This window comes from Typopeltis vanoorti, chromosome 11 (genome assembly GCF_054136105.1).
Source record: "Typopeltis vanoorti isolate ZY-2024b chromosome 11, IOZ_Tvanoo_1.0, whole genome shotgun sequence".
In the NCBI taxonomy this organism is placed as follows: Eukaryota; Metazoa; Arthropoda; class Arachnida; order Uropygi; family Thelyphonidae; genus Typopeltis; species Typopeltis vanoorti.
In genome coordinates, this window is record NC_143559.1 from 35,874,474 (window position 1) to 35,899,560 (window position 25,087).

At 36.8% G+C, this 25,087-nt stretch overlaps 1 protein-coding gene and 1 non-coding gene across 2 annotated transcripts in view; one reads left to right on the plus strand and one right to left on the minus strand.

Annotated features, from left to right (window-relative positions):
* The window catches only part of LOC150101442 (uncharacterized), a 129,953-nt gene extending 106,660 nt beyond the window's left edge, over nt 1-23,293 (plus strand). The window contains exon 6 of the mRNA XM_090400496.1: nt 20,901-23,293. Coding sequence (XP_090256622.1) covers nt 20,901-23,032 — 2,132 coding nt within the window. The 3' untranslated portion in view covers nt 23,033-23,293. The remainder of the gene's footprint in view (nt 1-20,900) is intronic.
* A 571-nt stretch (nt 23,294-23,864) lies between these two features.
* Nucleotides 23,865-24,163, minus strand: LOC150101443 (signal recognition particle RNA). The gene has a single exon (XR_016549097.1).
* Between the last annotated feature and the right edge of the window lie 924 nt (nt 24,164-25,087).

The following is a 25,087-nucleotide window of genomic DNA, read 5'->3' on the forward strand; positions in this document are numbered from 1 at the left end:
TTATCAGATGAGACAACGCATGATCCTAAACAAAATTTTAAAATAAATTTTTTCTTCGCAATTTTAGACACGACAATAACTTCAGTCACAGAAAGATTCATACTCTTAAAACAACATAGCAAAGACTATAAAGTTATAAGAGACATTAGCAAATTAAAAGATTGAAGCGATGAAGATTTAATGAAGCATTGTAAAGATTTGCACTCAAAACTGAGCGACAATCGCGATATTGATTGTATGACTTTATTTGAGGAATTAAAAACTTTGCAATGTTTTATTAAAAAAGAGTCGGCTCCTCAGGATGTTTTAAATTATATATATACGAAAATAAATTAACCGACACTTTTCCGAATATCGCAATTGTGATGCGTATTTATTTAAAATTATCAATATCCATAGCATCAGGGGAAAGAATTAATTAAAAGAACACGCGTATTAACCACAGTGAAAATTATTTAATATTTAATTGTAAATATTTCATCCTAAGTATCTTGCCTGGCTTTTATCAGATTCCATGCTCATGCAAATTATCTTACTTTGGACAGACAGGTAGGTCTGTTCAGAAACGCATCTCGGAACATCAAGACGACATTCGTCTTTTTAAACCGCAGAAATCTGGCCTCTCTTAACATGGAATTGAAAAATCCAAACCATGTCATCCATTGGGAAAAGTCTAAACTTTTACATAGATCTTTATATAAATATGAACGTTTATACAAAGAAAGTTCTGAAGCCCTACTACACAGACCAAACCGAAACCGCAATGACATTCTTACTATTCCTAAAGTATGGGAAATTGTCATACAGAATTGTGTTAAATAATTAAAAAAAAATTTATTTTTATTACTTCTGTAGCACGTTATGCATGTTTAATGAGATTCTATTGTAATCATGCACCCTAACTGTATATTATTCCTATTATTGTTTAAAACTACTGTATACTGATGATGTCCTAAGATACTTAGGATGAAATATTTACAATTAAATAATTTTCACTGTGGTTAATATGTGTGTTTCTTTTAATTTTGATTGCACCACAGGTTTCGTTATTTAAAAAAGGGGAAAGAAGTTTTTCAAAACTGAAACTAATAAAAAATCATTTGCAGTCAACAATGTCTAGAGAGCGTCTAAAGGATTTATCAATTATATCAATTGAAAATAATATTATGATTCATTAGACATTAAAGATTTTATTAAAAATTTTGTGGCAGCTAAAGCAAGACTGATAAATATGTAAAATAAATCTACATTTATCCTAAATTGTTATATAGATAAAAGTATATCTCCAAATTATCTTTGTTATGTAATATTTCTTTTTATATTAAAATAAAAGTAATTTTTGTTTATATATATATATATATATATATATATATATATATATATTAGGATAACCAAGTAATTTTATAAACTTGGTTATTTTAACTCCTAATCCCAAGTATGCAAACAATTAAGTTTGCGCCTGAAACAAAGTTCAAGTCTAAAGAAGGTACAACACCAGGGCAACTCATTGTAAAGGTGGGTAAAGATCTGATCACTATTCTTAGTATTTTCCATAATGTAAAGCACATCTCACTAGAAGATGTATACTACAATGCATCATGGGTGGGGTCACTACCCATACCGGTTTCAACCTTTTTTGAGGTCTCCACAGTGAGTAGCTAGACCATAAATACCAAGCACTGAGTAGACCTCAAAAAAGGTTGAAACCTTTTTTGAGGTCTGGGTAGTGACCCCACCCATAATGCATTGCAGTATACATCTTCTAGTGAGATGTGCTTTACATTATGGAAAATACTAAGAATAGTGATCAGAGCTTTACCCACCTTTTACAGTGAGTTGCCCTGGTGTTGTACCATCTTTAGACTTGAACTTTGTTTCAGGCGCAAACTTAATTGTTTGCATACTTGGGATTAGGAGTTAAAATAACCAAGTTTATAAAATTACTTGGTTATCCTAATATACAATATCCCCAAATTGAAAAATTTATCACACACACACACACACACACACACACACACACACACACACACACACACACACACACACACACACACACACACATTCTGTTGTATTTATATATCAAGGAATAAACATGTTTGAAAATTTTTATTATTAAAAATTCCTTATTAATGAATTTCAGTGATTACAATGTTCTATTGCTGTTAAATAAAATTTATTTTTATTTTTGTGTACGTATAAACAGTTTTGTACTTTTAACGAAGTAAAATTTTTCATGGAAACTTATTTTATGGGGGCATTGAAAAAAAGTTTTGCACAAGGGCCCCTCCTACCCACGGTGCCGCACTGGCCCTCATTATGCTACATAAGATATTCGCATGATAACAACAATCATGATGATAGTCTGTTTTGTAGAACTTTGTCATTCCGAACAACTGGAGAAGAAATATTTCGCACTCTCAATAATTACATAATACACAAAGAGATTCAGTGGGAAAAATGCATGGGCTTCTGTTCGGATAGAGCTTGCGCTCTTACAGGCAGGCATAGTTGAGGGTTGTTTCTATGGTCAAGGAAGTGGCTCCGAATATGAATTGGGTATGTTGTTTCATACATAGGGGAAGGTTAGCCTCCGAAGGAATGCCACCAGAATTTAAAACTGTGCTATACAACGCTGTAAAGCTAGTTAATTTTGTTAAGGCTTGACTGCTAAATAACAGTCTAACAGATAAGCTAAGCGTTGATGGTTATTCGTGACTTATTTTTCACGGTATTAACAACACCACAAACACTTTTATCAACAAAGATGTTTTATTAACGCTAATATTTCGCTGATTTTCAACTCGGCATCATCAGAGCACAACACACATGTAAACACGACAGCGAGTGAGTGAGTGAAACAATGTAATTGCAAAAGACAAAAGATCTAAAGTCCTATTTTTGGCGCCCTCTAACGGGGAAAAAAAAAAAAAAAAAAAAAAAAAAAGCAGTTATCCAGGAGTTTTTCTTAGGATAACCATCTCCCAAATTTTTGGCAAATTAATGCAACCATATTTGTTAAGGTTGGGAGAATTCTTCAAAGCCATTGCTGACTCAAAAAATAATCTTTCAGATCTATAATGACTCCTAAATAGCACATTCTTTTTCCTCCATCTAATCCTGTGTGAAGGAGTGTCCAAAGTGTGGTCTGCCAGTCCCGACTTGCCATAGTAATAGTAGCGAATGTATCTTTCATGTTCTTCCAGGCGGATGTTCACTGATCTTCCTGTTTGCCCATAATAGGCCAAGTCACAGTCACATGGAACTTCATACACTCCTGGATGTGCTAAAGGGTGAAGTTTATCCTTTGGTGAGTGGATCAGAGTTGCCAGCTTGACATGAGGTTTGAAGGTGGTGCGAAGGCCAAGTTTCAACAATACTTTGGCTATCTTTTCCGCTGTACCTCTGATATAGGGAATAGAAATGGTCATGTTGTATTTTTGTGTATTAGGGGAGGGCAGAGTAATGGGCCTATGTAGTATTTTATCTATTTTGTAGGGATTGTAGCCGTTGGCTAAGAACGTATGGCACAGGTACTGGAGTTCAGTGGTCAGAGCTGTATCATTAGAACAAATGGCTCTGGCTCTGGCTCTGTGTGTAAGTGTTTTTAAAATGCCGTACTGTTGGACTGGATGATGATGATGTGATTGTTTATGCAAGTATCTTCTTGTGTGTGTGGGTTTTCTGTAAATAGAAAAAGATAGTGATCCATCTGAAAGGCAGGTGACTAATGTGTCAAGAAATGGTAAACAGTTATTTGATTCTTTTTCGACTGTGAAGTGAATTTTGGGGTGTTGGCTGTTTAGGTAGGTGACAAAAGCATCCAAAGTGTCTTGTCCATGGGGCCAGATGGCAAACACATCATCTACATAGCGCAACCACACTTGTGGCTTGTATGCAGCTGTGGTAAGTACTTTGTTTTCAAAGTGTTCCATGTAAAAATTTGCTAACGGGGGAGAGGGGGGGAACCCATAGCAGTACCATTAATCTGTTTGTAGAATCCCCCCCCCCCATGTAAAGTAACCTGCATTCATGGTAAATTGAAATAATTCAAAAATATCTGGGGAAAATTTAGACTTGATTAAATCAAGAGTGTCTATAAGTGGTACATTGGTAAATAGGTGACATCGAAACTAACCATTATGTCTGAATTTTTTAGGATTAGATTTTTAACCAGTGTTTTGAAATGGATTGAATTTTTTACAAAAGTAGGAGTTGCCAGTAAGAGGGGAAAGCGACTTAGCTAAATGCCGGGCCAGTTTATATGTGGGACTATCTATGCTATCAACTATGGGGTGAAGGGGAATATTAGTTTTGTGGATTTTTGAAATTGTGGATTTTTTTTTTCCCATTAGAGGGCGCCAAAAATAGGACTTTAGATCTTTTGTCTTTTGCAATTATATTGTTTCACTCACTCACTGTCGTGTTTACATGTGTGTTGTGCTCTGATGATGCCGAGTTGAAAATCGGCGAAATATTAGCGTTAATAAAACATCTTTATTGATAAAAGTGTTTGTGGTGTTGTTAATACCGTGAAAAATAAGTCATGCTAAATAGCAGGTTATTTTCAGTATTCTGCGATGAAATGGACACTGAATATACACAACTTTTGTTTCATTCTGAAATCCGCTGGCTTTTCAGGGGCAAAGTACTAAGAAGATTATTTCAATTAAGGCACGAAGTTTTATTGTTTGCAAATGATGTAATTCTGATTTTGCATCACTCCTTGATGATGAAGCATGGTTATCAACACTATCCTATCTTTTAGACATTTTTTCGAAATTAAATGAGCTAAATCTCTCCCTTCAGGGAAATTCTTTAACTGTTCTTGATGCCTCTGACAAAATAAAGGCATTTGAGGAAAAAAAAAAACTGGTGTTGTGCATTAATTATTTAAAAGCCAGATAATTTGCACCTTTTCCAACATTAGAATCCTTTTTAGTGGAAAATAATTTTTTTGATTCTGAGTTTCTGGAAAGGGTTTGTGACCACCTCAAAACTCTGAAACAGAATTTTGAAACATATTTTCCAAATCACTTTTAGAAGAAATTTCTATGGGTTAGAGATCTATTTCAGGCTTAGTCACGAGAACGACCTTCCGTTATCTTTGGTCAATTAACTGTTCTTTTGGAAAAAAAAAAAAAAACAGTTAATTGAGCTTTCAAGTGACAGCGGGCTTAAAATGCAATTCCATGATCTTGGTTTGGCTTGATTCTGGATCTCGCCTTCAGTGAGAAGTGAATTTCCCAAATTATCTGAAGAAGCACTGAAAATCGTCATGCAGTTTTCTACAACCTATCTTTGTGAGAAAGGATTTTCATCGCTCCTTCAAATAAAAACAAAATACAGTGATGTTCCTCTTTATAGAGCCTTGTTAAGACCCTGTCTTGACTACTATGCACGGATCTGGATTCCAGGGTTTCTTGGTAATGGGGAAGGATGTGGAGAGGTATCACAATATCACTGTAAACCCATTACCCTTATCCAGTTCAGCCGTCACCTTATTATAAAACTTGAGCAAGTTACTGAGGCATGATCTACCCTTCACAAAGCCATGCTGTCTCCTGTACAGTATCTCATTTTCATCAATCCATTCCTGTATTTTTCCCTTGACTACTTTCTCCAAGACCTTGACAAGATGACACACAAACTGGCCTATAATTAGATACTTCCAGTCTGTTACCACCCTTATGCAATGGCACTATCTTATCTTCCTTCCATTCCCTGGGCACCCTTCCCACAGCCAGACTTTCAATGAAAAGCCAGGTTAAAGGCGACTCCTGATATGCTGATCGATCGGTAATTTGCAACCATAGTCTTGGATCCTCCTTTATGCAGTGAAACTATTTTCCCCTCTTTCCACACCTTTGGGACTAAACCAGACCCGAGACTCAGATTAAACAACATGGTCAAAGGCACTGATAATTCCTTAGCCACTTCACGCAAGACCTGTGCCAGTATAACCATCCAATCCCACAGATGTATTCACATTAAAGTTCTGTAATAGACTGTTCACCTTCACTTCATTCATCACAATTCCCGTATAAACTAATGGTTCCTTCATTTCTTCAATGTCACCACCTGGATGATATACTTTTGCAAAGTGGTTGCTCAGTAACTCCACTATATCGACTGATTCAGTGATCTCCTTACAATCATCATTCTTTAAAATCATTTTGCCGTGTACAGTTTTTTCTTGCTTGCAGCATATTGAAAGAACTTTGGAATTCTCTTTTGCTTGCATAGCTAGTTTCCTTTCATAATCCGCTTTTGCTTTTTTTTACCACACTCATTACCCTTCTGGCCTGCACTTTATACCGTTCGTGTGGCTGCAAGTCACCCCTTTCTTTAAATTCCTTCCACAGTTGTTTCTTTTTTTGCAGCTCAAGCTTAATGGTGTTATTCATCCATTTAATCCCTACTTGTTTTACTATTCGGACCCTAGGTATACAACCAGCCATAACCTCCTGTAAATGCTCCTTGACCACTTCCCATGCTCTATCGACGTCCAGCCCTTGCAGTTGTACATGCCATGGCACTGATCCAAGCAATCTCCTAAGCTTGTCATACTTGCCAGCATGGTAATTCCACATATACCCTGTCTTAATCGAAAATTCCACGCATTTAGCCACCTCCCAGGTCAAGACCTTTTGATCACTTTCATCAATAGGTGGCAACATGGTCATATTCATTACAGTCAAATTCTGAGATGCTATTACCAGGTCAAGCACTCTCACACTCCTAGTATTTTCAATTACATGCTGTCTCAGATAGTTATCCCTTAATAATTGAATAAAATCCATTTCCTTCCTCACATGTGTCCTCTCTTCTTTCCAATCAATGTTACCATAGTTGAAATCCCCCATAATAATTACTCTTCTTCCACTCATTTCATCAATTTGTTTATACATACTATCTCCACCATCTATTCCATCACCTGGTCTATAGAGCACCCAACTGTATATTTTATTCTGCCAGTCTCAATCTCACACCAAATAGCCTCAAACGAGCTCCTTTCACTATCCTGTGATACAACTTCAATTCTCCTTGGCTGCAGTTCGTCAGCTGTCATCAATTCCCCTCCCCCCATTTTATTCTCTCTGTCCCTCTTAAACACACTATAACCTACACATTCAATAGAGATATAAGGAGACAGGTGAAGAGAAGATGCATGAAGAATATAAGACACAGACTAGAAGAGTGACTAGTGTGATAAGGAAAGCGAAACTGGAATATGAGAGGAGATTGGCACTAAGATCCAAAGAAAATCTTAGGGAATTTTTTAGCTATGTGGCCAGTAGGAGGAGAAATGACTTTGGAAGAATGATATTGTGGGATAAAATAGGAATAGAGAGAAAATGTTTGATGCAGAGGACATAGTGGAATTGTTCAATGAACACTTTATTGGACTATTTCATCCTAGAGGAGTCAGTTTTAATGCTAGAGGGATAGGGCTGGTTTGAGGTTTAGAGCTACAGGAGGAGAGTGTGTTTCAGATACTGAGTACTCTGGATGTCAGTAAAGCTTTGGGACTGGATGGTATTTCACCACAAGTTTTGAGAGAATGTGCTAGGGAACTGACAGTGCCTTTAACCTGGCTTTTCAATGAAAGTCTGGCTGCAGGAAAGGTGCCCAGGGAATGGAAGGAAGATAAGATAGTGCCATTGCATAAGGGTGGTAACAGACTGGAAGTGTCTAATTATAGGCCAGTTTGTGATCTGCAGTTGTCATCTGTAGTTGTTAACATCTTGGAGAAAGTAGTGAGGGGCTGTATTGGGCAGATGAGAGTAATGTTATCTGTGAGAGTCAACATGGATTTGTGAAAGGGCACTTTTGTTTTAGCAATATGCTAACCTTTTATAATAAAGTTACAAGAACATTAGATGAGGGAAAGGCATATACTGCAATTTTCTTAGCCTTAGCGAAGGCATTTGACAGAGTGCCACATGATAAGCTGATATTTAAGTTGCTGCACATGGGTCTGGATGTCAGATTGGTCAACTGGATTCAGGATTGGCTGTCTGATAGGTATCAGAGAGTTGTGTATGGTGGAGCAGTTTCAAGGAGGCAGAGTGTTACAAGTGGGATCCCACAGGGCTCAGTACTAGGACCTATATTGTTTAACCTTTATATCAATGACACTGCCAGTGGATTGCAAGGGGATATTCAGTTGTTTGTAGATGATGCGAAGCTGTGAAGGATTATTAGTAATAGTGCAGATGTGGTAGCCCTGCAAGAGGATTTGAATAAGCTAGATAGATGGGAAAATGAATGGGGGTGTCAGTTGAATGCAGCAAAATGTAAGGTCTTGAGGTTTGGTAAACATCGATGGAATGCTGCATACTCTATGGGAGGAGTTATACTAGAGGAAATAGGGGAGACAAGAGATCTAGGGTTGATGATTGATAGAAACCTGAAGTTTAGGGGACATATTGCAAAGGTGGTGAAGGTAACACAGAGGATTGCTGCTATTATGAGAAGGACACTGACCTGCAGAGATAAGAGGGTTATCATTCCGTTGTATAAGTCTCTGATCAGACCACACTTGGACTATTGTTCTCAGATTTGGTCCCGAGGATTTGAAGGGGATAAATTAACTGTGTAAAGGATACAAAGACCAATGACAAAGATGGTTTCAGGACTGTACAAGAATAGTTATGAGGATCAGCTGAGGGAATGTGGACTGCAGAGTTTGGTGGATAGAAGAAGGAGAGGTGATATGATTGAGACTTTTAAACTGTTGAGAGGTGGTTACAGGATTAACACTGGGGAGTTCTTTCGCTTGGTTGAACAGCGGGAAGGAGTGACGACAAGAAGCCATCCCTGGAAGTTAAGAAAGGAAACTGTGAGCAAGAGGGTGAGGAGTGGTTTCTTTACGTGGAAGGTGGTTGAACCGTGGAATGCATTGCCTGATAGAGTGGTGAGAGCGAGAACGGTCAATGAGTTTAAAGAGTGGTATGATAGAATTTGTGTTTCTTAGGGGAGGGGGAACCTCCCCTAAAGACTTTATGTTCTTAGGAAGGACCTCCCACGATGAGTCTTTTGACTCCATGGAGGCCTGAATAATAATAATAATAATATCATATACAGACAAATTTGACCTTCAGAACACACGCAATGTATAGACAAAAAATACTAGTTGTGGAGGTGGGCAGTAGATGGAGATGATTCATAGTAGAGGTTTGGTGTAGTGGTTGAGACAGTTGTATCAGTTGAAACAGTTGTAGGTGTCCTCCCGCGATGAGTCTTCGGACTCCTTGGAGGTATCAGGAATAATAATAATAATAATATTACCTCTCTTCCTTCTGTCAACAAACTCTGCAATCTACATTTCTTCAACCTCTCTCTATAATCAACATTCCTAAGTCCTGATATTGTCTTAGTCACTCACCTCTGGACCCTTCTCCAATGTCTCCACATCGCATTGAAAACCAGTTGACCAGATCTTAGCACAGTAGTCCAAGTGTAGCCTGACCAGTGCCTTTACAGTGGCACAACCATTTCCTTATCCCTACATGTCAGAGTACTTCTTATGATAGCAGCAGTATGATGTGCAGCCTTTGAAACACTACCAATATGTCCTCTAAACTTTAGCCTACTGTGAACCGTCACTCCCAAATTTCTAATCTCATCTACCATCGATATAGTACACAGCCTTATATTTCTGCACGTCAAATGGCAACATCTTGCACTTATTGATATTAAAACTACACCCCACTCTTTTGTCCAAGTAAAAAGTCTATTGAAATCTTCCTGAAGGGAATTTACATCAGCAGTTCTATTTATAATTCTTCCCAACTTTGAATCATCAGCAAACAACTGAAGAATCCCCAGTCAGTCCACATGATATATTGTTTACAAACAAGTTAAATGGGTGGGGCCCAATTACAGAACCCTGGGGCACATCACTGGTTACCCTCCTTTCTTGAGACACTGCTCCATCATACACAACCTGCTGGTATTGTTCAGAGAGCCAATCTCTGATTCATTTAACCAATATACTATCTATTCCCATCCTCTGCAACTTGTACCCCAACTTATCTCTCAAACTCTTTTGCAAAGTCTAAGAATATCACTGTAAATGATTCTCCTGTATCTAATCCACTTGTCACCTTATCAAAAAATGCAAGTAAATTACTATAACAGGACCTACCCTTTACAAATCCATGCTGATCATAAAGAATGCTATGCTTGCATTAATTGAGCCTGTTCACCCAAGACTTGTTAGAATCAGTGAGACATGGTTAAATGAAGATGACATCGTTATGGAAGGGTATGATGTGTTTCGTGAAGATAGAAAGGATAAACACAGAGAGGGAGTGCTATTGATGACAGAGAAAGAGTTATGTTTAGACAAGGTAGAGATGCAAGAAGGAAATAGTGCCACTTTTGAGGCAGTATATTGTGAGATGGAGGTGAATAGAATGAAATACTTAGATGTTATAAACCTAGTAATGTGGATGGTAGTGACCATGAGATATATAATCAAATTATCATTATGGGTGATTTTAATTATGGTATTATAGACTGGGTTGATGAGATAGCAACCGGAAATAAAGAAAACAAGTTTCTTGTGGTTTAGAAATAACCATGAGGTTCACAGAGAACTAAAAATAAACTTCTGCACAGGACTCTAATCCGTGAAAGTAACTCTTGCTACCTTAGTGCCACACTGGACTGTAGCCTATCATACCAAAAACATTTGAAAAAAACATCAGAAATAATCCAGGAACAACTTGTAAACAAGCTTATAATTGCAATTTAGGGTTGTAATTCCTAGACCCTTAGAACAGGATCCATGGCTCTGGTCTTCCTAGTTGCAGAGTATTGCTCACCAGTTTGGAACGGAAGTCACCACGTGAGACTCTCAAAGAAATAAACAAAATAAGAAATAACATGAATCTTCCCATACGTTAAGATATTTCTCTCACTGCCTTACCTTCAGTACCCCCATTTAGCTTGTGGAAATACCAGTTGATGGTCCTCAGTGGAGAAGACTTGGGAATAAACTAGAAACTACAAACAAGTCCAAACTGCAGTGCAAACAACTACAAACTACAGATCCAACAATCAAACTTCCATATATTGAAGGAAGGAAGAAAATTCCCGGATTCAGTAAAATGTTATACTACTCGTTGATTTAAATTAAAGATACCAAGAAATTATATACTTGGTTTAATCCTTTATCCACATGTAAGCAAACAAAGTGTGCACTTGAAATATAATCAGGACAAGGACAGCTTGTCCTTGTATATAGAGGCTAATGACTTCATATCACTTGCCTTAGTATTCCATAATGCAAAGCACATATTCTTACAGATATGTATAATGCTATGCATTATGGGAAGGGTCACTACCCAGACAAGTTTCGACCTTTATTGAAGTCTCATCAGTGGGAGCCAGATCCAGAGGCGATATCTCCCAATGATGAGACCTCAATAAAGATTGAAACTTGTCCCATAATGCAAAGCACATATTCTTATGAGTATGTATAATTATTATTATTATTTGACACCTCCAGGGAGTCCAAAGACTCGTTGAAGGAGAGTGTGCCAACAGCATCGAACGATTGTTTCCCCTTCCAACTACTAACCGCGCTCAAACTTACTTAACTGAGTCATTAGTAGTAGAGGCTCTACCAATCGACCAACCTTTTATGGGAAGGGTCACTACCCAGACCAGTTTCAACCATTGTTGAGGTCTCATCAGTGGGAGGTATCGCTTCTGGGTCTGGCTCCCACTGATGAGACCTCAATAAAGGTTAAAACTGTCTGGGTAGTGACCTTTCCCATTATGCATAACATTATACATATCCGTAAGAATATGTGTTTTGAATTATTGGATAGGTTGAAGTAATGCAGAAGTCCTATTTTCATATACCAGTTGCCAAAAGGTTTCACACATTATTAAAATACTCTGGATTAAAGGTAGTTGTTGGAAGTTTTTCCACTTGGTTATACTATAAATTAAAGATACCAAGAAATTATATGCTTGGTTTAATCCTTTATCCAAGTGTAAGCAAAGAAAGTTTGTGCCTGAAATATAATCGGGACCAAGTGCTTTGCATTATGGGATACTAAGGCAAGTGATATGAATTCATTAGCTTCTATATATGAGTTGCCCTAGTCCTGATTATATTTCAGGTGCAAACTTTGTTTACTTACACTTGGATAAAGGATTAAACCAAGTATATAATTTCTTGGTATCTTTAATTCATAGTATAACCAAGTGGGAAAAACTTCCAACTACTCTCTCTCTATCTCCGTCAACCATTCTCTTAATAGAGTTACAGGTATTCTCTCAAATGCCTTTTTATAAAGTCCATCATTATGTAGTGATTTGCTTTGTCCAACTCAGTTGTTACTTTATTATAACAAATGATTAGATTAATAAGTATGATAGTAGATTAATAAGTGACCCCTTCACAAAATCATACTGTCCTTATAGAGTATATTCCCATCCACACTTCTAAATTTTGCCTTTCAGCAGTTTCTCCAGTACCTTAACAACTACTCTTTAGATACTGATTAGTCTGTAATTTGCTACCTCTGCTTGGTGTCTCCACATCTATTATGTCATCTTTTCATTTCCTTGCCACTTTCCCAGAACTGAGACTTAAATTGTTTGGTTGGAGGAGCTGCTAATTTCCTTGCACATTCTTGTAATACGTGGGCCAATATCTCATGTAATGCTATGGCTATATTTGTATTAAAGTTTTTCAATATCTAGAATACTTCCATTTCATTTATCTTTTCTCACTTCAGTCATTGTCATATCCAGTAACTAGATTGCTAGCCTGGTTGGCTGAGTGGTTAGCATACCTGTCCTCCAACCAACAGGCTGCAGGTTTGAATCCAGCTGTGAGCATGGATGTTTGTGATTGTGTTCAGGTGGAAGATGAATTTAATCTCCTGGTGTGAGACCACTACCTTTCTTATTGGAGCCCAAAGTGGCTTGATAAAGTTTCACGTTTGGTCTTTAGAGCAGGTTTCTGGACTATTAAAAAATAAATTAAAAATACAAGTAGCATATAAAATTGATTAGGGAAAAAAAAAAACCTACCTACCTACCCACCCACCCACAGTACAAAAAATGTACTATAGGGTTACAAATAGCTTTTCTGGGCAGGAGCAACATTTAAAAAAAAAAAAAAAGACTGGAATGAATCGGATGGTAAGGTAAGTGTTAGTGTTAGCAGGTAAGGGATAGTGTTAATATCACTTTATGGTCACCAGACTGTGTGATCTCTTCAGAGCATGTCTTTGAGTCTTTCAACCCCAGCACTGCATGTCTCTTCTCTTCAACAAACTCTTCCCTCCACATTATCTGTAAAAGTCATTACATATTGCACAGAAATTAATCCACTTCTCCTCCCCCACCCCAAAAAAAACACAACTTCTAGCATGGTTAGCTAAGTGGATAGTGTACCTGCCTTCCTAATTGGCTACAGATTCAATTGCTACTACAAACAATGCCATTCTCTAGGTGTGGTAGATGAATTTCATTTCCCAGTTTGAGACCACTACCCTACTTTTTCAAATGGCTTTAAAAAGTTCAATTTTTTGTCTCTTGAGTAGTATTTTTGGATTATATAGCTCTCAGCTCACCCACACTATTAATACTAATGTATTGTAGGTTTTTAACCTTTTGTGGGTGGAATCAACATAATAATAATTGCATGATGTTGAAAGTTTGCAGGATGATTTAAATAAGCTGGTAGAATGGGCAAAAGGTAATGGATGTCAGTTCAATGTGGAAAAGTGTAAAGTTATGCATTTTGGGATTAAAAGATTACCAGCTGTGTACTACATTGATGGAACAGTACTCCAAGAGATTGATGATGCTAGGGACTTAGGGTTGTTGGTAGATAGGGAGATGAAGTTCAGGGGACACATTGCTAAGGTGTCCAAGATTGCACATAGGATTACTTGGTTGTTGAGGAACACACTGACATCCAGAGATAAAGAGGTTATTATTCCCCTTCATAAAGTGTTGATACTTCCACATTTGGATTCCTGTGCTCAGGTCTGGTCACCTGGATTCCTTGGAGATGAGGAAGCTGTGGAGAGGGTTCAGAGAAGAGTGACTGAGTTGGTGAGTGATGTAAAAAATGCTCCATACATTGACAGATAGAGAGCTTGTGGATTGCAGAGGTTGGTTGATAGGCGGAGAAGAGGGGATATGATGGAAACATTCAAATTACTGAAAGGTTTTTATAGGATTGATGCAGGGAAAATGTTTCAGCTGTGTGATAGTGATGGAAGAACAAGAGGTCATCCCTAGAAATTAAAGAAGAGTGTGGTTAACAAGGGTGTGAGAACAAAGTTTTTTGCCTGGAGGGTGGTGAATGAGTGGAATTCATTGCCTGACTTAGTTGTAAGTTCTTAGTCTGTAAATGAATTCAAGAAGAGATATGACAGATATTGTTTTGCTAGTTTGGGTCTCCCACGATGAGTCTACTGACTCCATGGAGATACCAGTAATAATAATGATAAAAAACATTAAAAAAAATGCATATACCAAAATCATAACATTTCCATGTCCACTTCAATAGCATCTGTGGCCTTAATATGAACAATATCTTCCACCAGTTTATAACATCTAAACCCCAAATGTGTTCCTAATAGAACTCAACTGGTGGCTGCAACATGCAGCTGTTACCAGCTGAGCTATCCAAAGTATACTTTAATTTCTTTTCATAAGGGTAGTTCATGTGTATTTTTTCAGATCAGACATCCCATACCAGAAAATGCCAACTCTGATTTTAATCTTCCTTGGTTCAACATTTCCCTGATTTTTGTTGTTTCATTTCATGTTTTGAGTTATTCACCACATTCACTCTAGTAATCATTCTGATTGCTTTCAACACTTATCCCTGAAGTTCTCTTCTGACTTTGATGTCCACAACTAAAACTGGTTTCTCTTTTCTATTTCAATTTATAAAGTTAGAAAAAGGATATTGCTGCTGTTAGTTCACGTTGTCTAACTGGAATATCAGATAATCCTCACATCCTCCTAATACCCTTTCTGAACTATTTTTCCTTCCAACTATATCGTAGAAAGTGTTTTCACTTGTAAACAAGAATATAATTTCTTGTCAAGAAATTATATTTTGTTTAATCCTTTATTCAAATGTATGAGTTTGAAAATTTGGTAAAAAAAAAAAATAAGTTACATTTTTTTTGGAAAAAATCACCTTTATTTCTCAACATAGTCTCCATTGAGATCTACACATTTTGTCCAGTGAGTTTCCAATTTTTTCATCCCATCTAGAAAGTAGGATTTGTCAAAATGTGTAAAATAGTCATTGACAGCCTTGATGATATCCTCATTCGAAGAAAATTTTTTTCCCACTGAGTCAAAATTTTAAGTTTGGGAACAAGAAGTCATCACACTGTGCCAAGGCCAGAGAATACGGTGGATGTGGAACCAATTCGAACCTCAATCCGTGCAATTTTGCCATCGCAATGACCGATGTGTTGGACTGTCTATCATGACAATTCCTTGGGAATCCCCCCCCCCCCCCCCAAAAAAAAGTGGCCATAATCTTCCCAGCTGACAAAACAGTCATTGCTTTTTAGGTGCTCTTTTACTGGGCATTGTCCACTGTTTTGTCAGATGTGTAGTGGTGGATTCAAGTTTCGTCTACAGTCACGAATCGATGCAAAAAATCCTGCAAATTGCAATTAAACATCGCCAAACACTGTGTTGAAATGTCTTTTTTGCATGCATTTTTCATTGACAGTCAACAATTGCTGCACCCATCGTGCACACAGCTTTTTGAAACAGCTTTTTCATGCAGGATATTATACAGCAATCCCTCGATTAATGCGCCACCGATTAGTGCGTCATTTTTTTTTTGATACACAAATTTGAGTAGTGCGCTTATATACATCTTAAAAATAAATGTTACAGATTTAAAAAATTTTTGATCTATACATTTTTTATGGCTAACTATTTTAAAAAATCACTCACCAGGATGAAATAAATTAGTTACCGATTTGAGACATTTTACAGAGTTATTTCTTAATGGCATACTATACTATTTCCATGTACACTATGTTCCAAGTTTACTGCCAAAATTTATGTCATCTGCTTTACATAGCATTTTGCTAATCATATCTGGTGCAATTGTTTTCCTTACTTTATTTTAAATTATTTTCCCGACCGTTAATCATGAATAAAAGAATTAGTGACCAAAAAATAGAAGTGTGAAAATTATTCAAAAAGTAATCTGATTGGAAGAGAAACTTGAAATAATGAAGAAAAATGAACAAGGCGAGTCCAGAGCAAAGATTGGACAAGAACACAAAAATTGGTGAATCAACTGCTGAATACAAAGAGAAAGGTACGACTGTTTCAAGTTCATCATGCATGTACTCAAAATCAAAGTATTATCATGATTGAATTAGACTTCTTTTTACATGGATCAAAGATTGTAACCAAAAACAGATCCCATAAACACTGGCCTTATTAAATCAAAAGCATTGTCTCTTTGTAACCTGGAAAGAAAGGGCTATCAATGATGGAAAGTGCTGGGTGATTTGAGCATTTCAAAAAGAGAAATAGCCTACATAATGTTCTAATCACAGGTGAAGTTGCAATTGCAGATAAGGAGATTTTGAAGAAAACTGTCTAAGAAGGGGGACTATTGTGATCAACAAATATTTAATGCCGAAGAAACCTGCCTATTTTTGGAAGCGAATGCCTTCCAAAACTTTTCTAGCCAAATCGGAGAAATCTCAGCCTGGTAATAAAATGGCAAAGTCGAATGAAATTACTGCAAGCAGTTTGGAAGCACATTCTTCCACATTGCGCAAATGATTTTAGAGGCTTTTCAAATGAATCTAAGTTAATTAAATCTCATTCTGAGAAGTTCAGTGATTCCGACCTGCTACATTTAGATGCACAGTGGGAAGATCCGGAAGAATATGAAGAAAATTTAATCACTGACAAGTCCCAAGAGGTTTCACAAAAACAATTTGAAAATAGTTTTTGTACAATTGAAGTTTTTAAGCAGCAATGCTTAGAGACCGACTCCGGTGAAGAGAGAACCAGTTAAAATTTGCAGGAGAGGCAATAGGGCCATACCATCAGTTGTATGAAAAAAAAAGAAAACAGAATGCCCACCAAACTACATTAACTCAGTTCTCTGTTAAGAAGCAGAATAAATTTATATTCTGAATATGTTTTATTGTCTTTCAGCTTCATGGTTTTCCCTTAACTAGGCCCTGAGACATACACTACTTCTTTTATAAAAAAAACTTAAGGGTCAAAAAAGACATCTGAGGAACGAATTATATATTTTCCCATAGGTTCTATATTCGATTAATGCGCCTGTTTTAAAGAGCTCATTAATTGAGGGATTGCTGTACACCTGTTCAGTTGAGATGTCTACAATCACAGCAGTGTCAAACACTTTCACTTGATGGTCTTCGATAACGATACCATGGATTTTGTCGATCATTTCCTTCATAGTGACCTCAGTCAGGCGTCTGGAGCATGCTTCATCTTCGATGGACTCACGACCACATTTCAACTCATTTATCCAAAAATAAATAAGCTTTAATGTTGGTGCTGAGTCCCCATGAACTGTATCTAACTTGGCTTTCATCTGTGTGGCTGTCCACTTCAAATAAAAGTGTTTTATCACTGCCCAAAACTCGTTTTTCTCTATTTTTATGAAAAATGCGAATATGGTCATTTCAAATGTTTGCTGAATGAGAATTACATGTCGCATGTGACTAAAATTATATTCTTGGTTGAGGTCTCATCAGTAGGAGCCAGACCAAAAGATCTCTTCTGGGTCTGGTTACCAATGATGACTGATGGAACATGACTAAGGCTTTTTGACAAGATACTGCATGGAAAACCGTAGCATAAACTAGAGAAAATGGAATTGAATTATTAATTATGAAGCGGATAAGGGGATGACCAACAGATATCAAAAATAATATATGGGGAATGTGAGTCTGCAAAATTTAAGGTGGCCAGTGGTGGTGTATCACAGCGATCAGTTCTTGGTGCATTGCATTACATCAATAGCTATTTGCTGATGCTTTAAAGATAGGCAGAATAATCAGGAATGTAGTTGATGTGCAGTACTTGCAGAATAATTCAAATAGGCTGGAATTGTGGGCATGAAAAAGCAGCTGTCAATTCAAGATTAGCAAATGTAAAGTTATCTCCCCGTTTGGGGGAATGAGATATCTAATGTGATATTAATATTGGTGGGATTATGCTTGAAGAGTTAAAGATGATATCAGACTTTTGGAATATTGATTATGAAGACAGATTGAGAATTAGCAAATACGAGAAAGAGGGGATGATATGAGTGATACTTACAAAAGGTTATGCAGGACACCAGTAGATGGGATTTTTCATTTTATGGAGGGCATCCATGGAAGTTAAGAATAAATGCAGGAAGAGAGCAATAGCTATATTTTTGTTTTAGAGTAGCATATGATTGGAATATTGGAATGGATTGCCTTTAGAGATTGTGAATGCAGGTAGTGAATTTCTTTTTTTCTTTTTTTTTTTTTGAAAAAAAAGCTTTTTTCTTGAATTCATTTCTTGAATGAATTTAAGAAAAAAGCTTTTGACCACTGGTACAAGTGATATGTGGCCTCCTTTGGGTCCTTGATTTTTTTTTGAGGTCTCTTAATAACAATAATCATAATAATATTTCCTTCTCACTGACTTCTAGCTCCTTTTTCTTCATTCCATTCCTTACTCAACCTTTAAATTTTTTTTTTATCAATATTATTATTATTAACATCTGACTTCCATGGAGTCACAGACTCATCGTGGGAGGTTCACACTATTGCACACAATACTCATCCAATCGTCCTTTAAATGATTCAATGTGCTTACATTCACAATGCACTCAGGCAATGCATTTCACTCTCCGTGCAAAGAACCTTCTCCTCACTCCTCTGCTCACATCCTCATTATACGGTTTCCAGCAATGGCCTCTTGTTCTACCTCCCCTCTCCCATTCTATGAAAAATCTCTTCCATGTCCTCTTCTTCCTATTCACGAGGCTCTGTAACTTATATTCTCTCAATCTGTCCTTGTACTCCACATTCCAGAAACCACTCGACTACCTTTTATGAATATTCTCTGAAATCTTTCTAACATCTTGTCACCATGAAAACCAGGTGACCAAATCTGTGCACTATAATCCATATGAGGCTTGACGAAGACCTTATACAATGACATCATAACCTCTATATTTCTGCATGTCAAGGTCCTCTGCATCATTGCCATCCTATGTGACATTTTTTCAACTTATGCAATGTGGTCCCTGAATTTCAGGTCCTTGTTCACCATCACTCCCAGATCTCTCCTCTACTTTAAAGTTTCCCCACCAAGTGTTTACTCTGCATTCCATTGTTGCTGTTGCTTACCAAATCTCAAAACTTTGCGACATTGAACTGATAGTTCCACTTACCTGCCATTCATGCAATCTATTCAAGTCCCCTTGTAAGGTCATCTGCTTGACTCTGCATTGCTCTCCCCAGTTTTGCATCATCTGCAAACAGTTGCATATCACTAGCTAAACTCATCCAATATCATTAAAATACAGATTGAATAGCAATGGTCCCAAAACTGACCTCTGTGGAACATCACTGGTGACCTTTCTCTTTCAGGATACTGCACCCTCATATAAAATTTTCTGATACCTATCTGACAGCCAGTCACTGATCCATCTTAGAAGTCTGTTATCCAGTCCCATCTGTTTCAACTTATTTAACAGTTTGTCGTGTGGCAGTCTATCAAAATCCAATATTTTGCAAAATCCAAGTACACCACTCTGTATGCATTTCTCCCTGTCCAAGGGTATTTGTCACCTTGTTATAGTACATAAGTTAGTGAAACATGATCTCCCTTTAACAAACCCATGCTGATGATCACAGAGAATACTGCTGTTATCAACCCATTTCTGTATCCCACTTCTCACCAATCTCTCCAGTACTTTCGCTGATGAAAACTTCAGTACCTTCACCAAATGAAACTACTCTTACTAGCATGAAATATTTTAATGAAATACTTGTTAAATACTGTAATTATCCTCCTCACAGTGGTTACCTGACTACCATTATCATCAAATACAACCTTTCTGTCATAACCATTATTTTTTTCTATTGGTTGCATATTTAAGAGCTTCCTGGCATTTTTTTTATTAGCTATGTGTTTTTTATGCTGTGCTTTCTCTTTCCTTGCCAAATGTATCATCTTTCTAGCATGGCCTTCAGCTCCTAATGTAACTGATTATTGCTTCCCACCTTATTGTTCCTTTCATCACCTTGTCTTTCCTCCAGATGGCATACTTTATCTTACCATTCCTTCATTTTGAAATGACATTATTTATCACTCTAGACTTTTATATGCATTCAGATACCATTAAGTAATTCTTGACTTGCCCCCCCCCCCAACCCTTCCAAGCAGTTTTGCTGTCTTTCCTATCCAATTTCTCATTCCATGCCATTGCTCCAAAAGCACTCATGAAAAGATTTCCTTCCAAGTTTTTCATAATCACTTCATTTGTTTAACACCTGCTTGATCTATTCTTTTATCTCTGGTATTACAATCAGATACAGCTTCTGCAAACACCAATATCTCTGATGCAGTAAACTTCTTTCCCGTACAATATCTCATACCATGGTACTTCTCCTCACCTGTAAGTTTGTAATAACTAAAATTGGAGGTAATGAATGATTTGAAAATATTTGTCATCTGATCACAAACTTCTTAAATTATTATCAGTGAAAAATGTTTTAATCCACAGTTTCAGTAGTTTATACACATGATGATGATATCCTATGTGAAGTATATTATAGCATCAGAATCAAATATTTGAATTATTGGAAGATTTTTAAAAAAAATTATATTTTCTGTAGGTGATCGAATTTTGAGTGTGACTGTTTCGTTCATCAGTATGGTCTATGAAGATGCCCTTACTATTCTCAGTTATGCATCACCTTATGATGTTCAGCTGGAACTTGAACGACCACCTGAACAGTCCAGAGGAATGCAGCCTTCAACACCAGGAAAGCGACTAGGCTCTTCTAGTTTCAGCAGCGGTGGTCAGCGGCTCTTTCATCCTCTCTACAGAAGCCAATCAATTGATGATCTAACTCAAATAGGAAAGGATACGTTCCCTGGACATGGATTAGGACCTCGCCGATCGCAAAGTATGGGAGTAGCTGCTCATAAATTAGTATCTCACTTTAAGAATTCTGATAATGTGTTACATGAAAAAGATAAAACTCCAGTGGTTGTCAATGTATCAACTACTGGCTCCTTAAATGAGAGAATGCTTGCCAGTGCAATGACTAAGGGAAGTGTGAAAAAGGGTGTCCCTCAGTGGGAAAAGAAGTTTGAAGATACTCTGGAAACAGAAAGTTTGCATTCTGATCAAAATGGTTCTGCCACAGCTTTGCAGACATCTTTAAAGCATTCAAAAAGAAATTTTCATATTGAAAAGTCCGTAATACCATCTATGAATAAAATATCTATTTCTTCTGCAGAAGATGACAGATCTGACTCTTCTGATGTGCTACCTGATAGGGAAGTAATTAATTCAAGTTATGATGGTGAATTATCTGCTGAAAAGAGAAAGGCTTCTCTATCTTTAAATTCTAATAATGTTTCACTAAAAACAACAGCACAAGTTCATTATCAACAAAATCAGCTCAAAGAGAGTGGGAAGAAAATTAATAAACTTGCTACAGAAGCAACAAATGCACTGTGGCATTTGGATCAAAGCATCAAAGATGAATCAGCTGGATCAAGTTCTGATTCAGATGGATTTAGGCCAACCATTAACAAAATACGTAATTCTACAAAACTTTGTGCTGATAGAAGCCAAAATAAAATAAAGATTGCATTAAAAGATGATAATACATCAGATGTTTCTGTAGATTCTTTGCAACAAGAAATAAAAAGCAATTTACAGAAAACTTCCACTGTGGTAGATTTAACAGATTCAAATGATTCTCCTAATGGTAAATCTGGTGCATCATTAACTTTTACTAATCAGGATAATTCCCAAAACTCTATAATAAACAATATGGCTATAAGATCAAATAATGAAAATGATGGCACTCCATCTTTAGGGGGACAAAAAAACATTTGGGAGTATACAACTAGTTGGAATAGTTTAGATAAAATGAGGGGTTCAGACTATATACAAGAAGCTGCATCAAGAGTGACATATTCACCAGGTATGGATGAGAATGAATCCAGACCAGAGCGAAGCTTGAGCCATGTTAATCGATCACCTAAACTTTCATCTAGAGGTCTTAAAAGTAAAACAAGAACAAAACATGAAAGAAAAGATCCCCATAGCAGTTACTATAAGCCTGAAAATCAAAATAAAGATGAACAATTAGCTTTACGAAGAGTGAAAACAGAAGATACCAAAAGTGATTATATTAAAGTAAATGGTAGTTGCACAGGTGATGATAAACATTTTCAAAGATTTGATGTAAATGTGGGAACCCAAGAGTTGAGTAGCCGCCTCACCAACTCGAGGGATAACTGCTTGTCCCCATTATCTGGTGGTCAGATAGTTCATAAATATCTGGACAAAAGAGATGCACCTTTACATACAGGAAGTCCATTATCATCTCCTACTGATATAAATGAGCATCATTTGGATGGCATCGTGGCATCTCATAGACAGTTTCTTCTCAAACAAGGCAATCTCTCAGGATCACATGCCAAAGCAAGTTCGACTGGTCGACCAAAGCCAAATGTCGAGTTTGAACATTTGGGATTTTGTTCTGATAAATCAGCTAATGGGACAGCTGTTTATCCTGTAGGATTTCATCGATGTACTCATAACTCTAGTGACTCTACAGGGAGACCAAAAATGAAAAAGGACAAGCTACCCGAGGTAGCTAGTTACCTTTACAGATCACCAGAAAGTAGTGGTCCAAAAAATGTCATTTCCACATTTGATAATAATGGGGGAAGGTCATCTGTTCATATCAACAGCATGGAAACAACAGCACGGTTGAACTATTAGATAAACTGTGAAACTGAAAACAAATTTTGTAAATTTAAAAAATTTTGTTACTGTTTTCAACAAGAAGTTCTTTATTGTACAGTGTTTAAATAGTTTTACTTTAAAGCTAAAATTATCAACTGAATATGTAGTAGTATACTTTATATAAGTAACGGATAAGTGAAATCTGTAAAATAATTCATTCATGTTGTGAAAAGGTGTCAAATTGTTTTGTGCTTTTTCCTCTTTGAAGAGTTTATTTTAATAAAAACTTGTACAGTATGCTTCATGTTTTGGATTGTTAACAAATAAACTCTTTTTTAGTGTATAATATTTTTATAAGGTGATAAGCAAAAATGTTTTTGCTGCTGATGTAGCCACTGTAAATAACTTTGATTTTCTCTTTAAGTCATAGCTAATATTTTGTACTGGTGCCACATTCCAGAATTCCAGTGAATTCTGTTATCCTGACTGACTCTGTAGACCTTAGCCAACATAGAATTTTTTATGATGGCAGTTATAATTAATTAAATGGGTAATAATCACTTGATAATTGCATCGTGTGGTGGTAGCATTGATGTAAATACTGTATCAGCACTACCATTAGTGGAGGTTTCTTTCTGATAAAAACAGATGTTGGAAAATGCCATATTGCTTTTTTTTTTTATAGCAGTTAGCAACATCTGTTTTGTATAGGTTTATTATTATTATTAACATTGACCTCCATGGAGTCAGACTCTTTGTAGGAGGTACACACTATCACGTACAAAGCTCATCAAACTGTGCCTTAAAGTGATTCAATGTGTCTGCATTCAACATACTCAGACAATGCATTCCACTCACTCTCCATGCAAAAGAATTGGTTCTAGTTTTGTTGTCCTAGCTGCCACACATTGCCTGCTCACAGATTTCATCTCACCACTGTATAATGTGGAAACTTTTACCTGCTGTGTTTTCACTCTGAGCTGGTATGCTTCTTGCTATTCAGCCTGGTAACCCCAAACTCCCTTGAAGCCACCATTTTGATGCTGTACTTAGTGTGGACATCTGCTCAGCATATGATTGTTGCAAAACAGGACTCCAGTCTTCGAACCATCCACTAATTCAAGCCTCCAGTTAGCAGGATTACAGAAGCTCACCACGACACCTGGCAAATGATGCCTGGATTTATGATGCCTAAAACTCTTCATCTAGTAAACAATTGTCAATATGGATTCCATCACTGTTAATCAATTTTTTATTCAAAAGGCCAAACTGCTTTCTTATGTCACCCACCTTTTGGACAAATACTATGGAAAAGTGTAAAGAAATAGACTCAGTTGGTTAAGTTTATTTCTCTAATCATTATGGCATTAGATTGTGGCATAGTGATTCAATTATTAAAGGTGTGCTGGACAAGAGGATTAACAAAGTATGTTTTACTGGAGACTGAATGAGTAGAGTGATCAAGGCATTAAATATGAGAAGTTAGTGAGCAAAAGAGATGGTAGTTGTAATAGTACAAATGAGTTTACAACAAACACATCAGATTGGACCTCAGCAGGTTATTGAAATGGATGAAAGAGAATAGTGTGATAGGAAAGGTAGTTTTAAGTGGGTTGCCCAGGTATGACAGTGGTGAGATGAGGCGGAGAGCAAGGATTACGAATGATGTGTTAGCAGAAATTGTTAGCGTTTGAAGTAAACTATATGGGAATGATGGACCATTTGAGTGGTTATGGTGCGATTTGCTTGGCAAGACTGCTGCTGGGAGGTAGAGAACTGAGTGCAGAGAATGAATCTGATCAAGTGGGAAGCGATATAGAACAATAGCAGAGTAGGATGGGAGAGATTGAAGAGGTGGTTATGAATGAAGAAGTGAGCAGCATGAGTATTGTTATGTCTTGGCTTTCTCTTAGTTGTTTGTTATTTAACTTATCTTTATCAGTTGTTATTTTATGCTACTTATTATCAGTTATTTCATTAGCCAACAAATTTATAGTTATTTTATGACTGCACCAGCTGGCAACTGAATTCTGATATACTATCCTAGATTACTTAGAAAGAAAATGCAGGGATCATGAAGTTTGCAGTCGT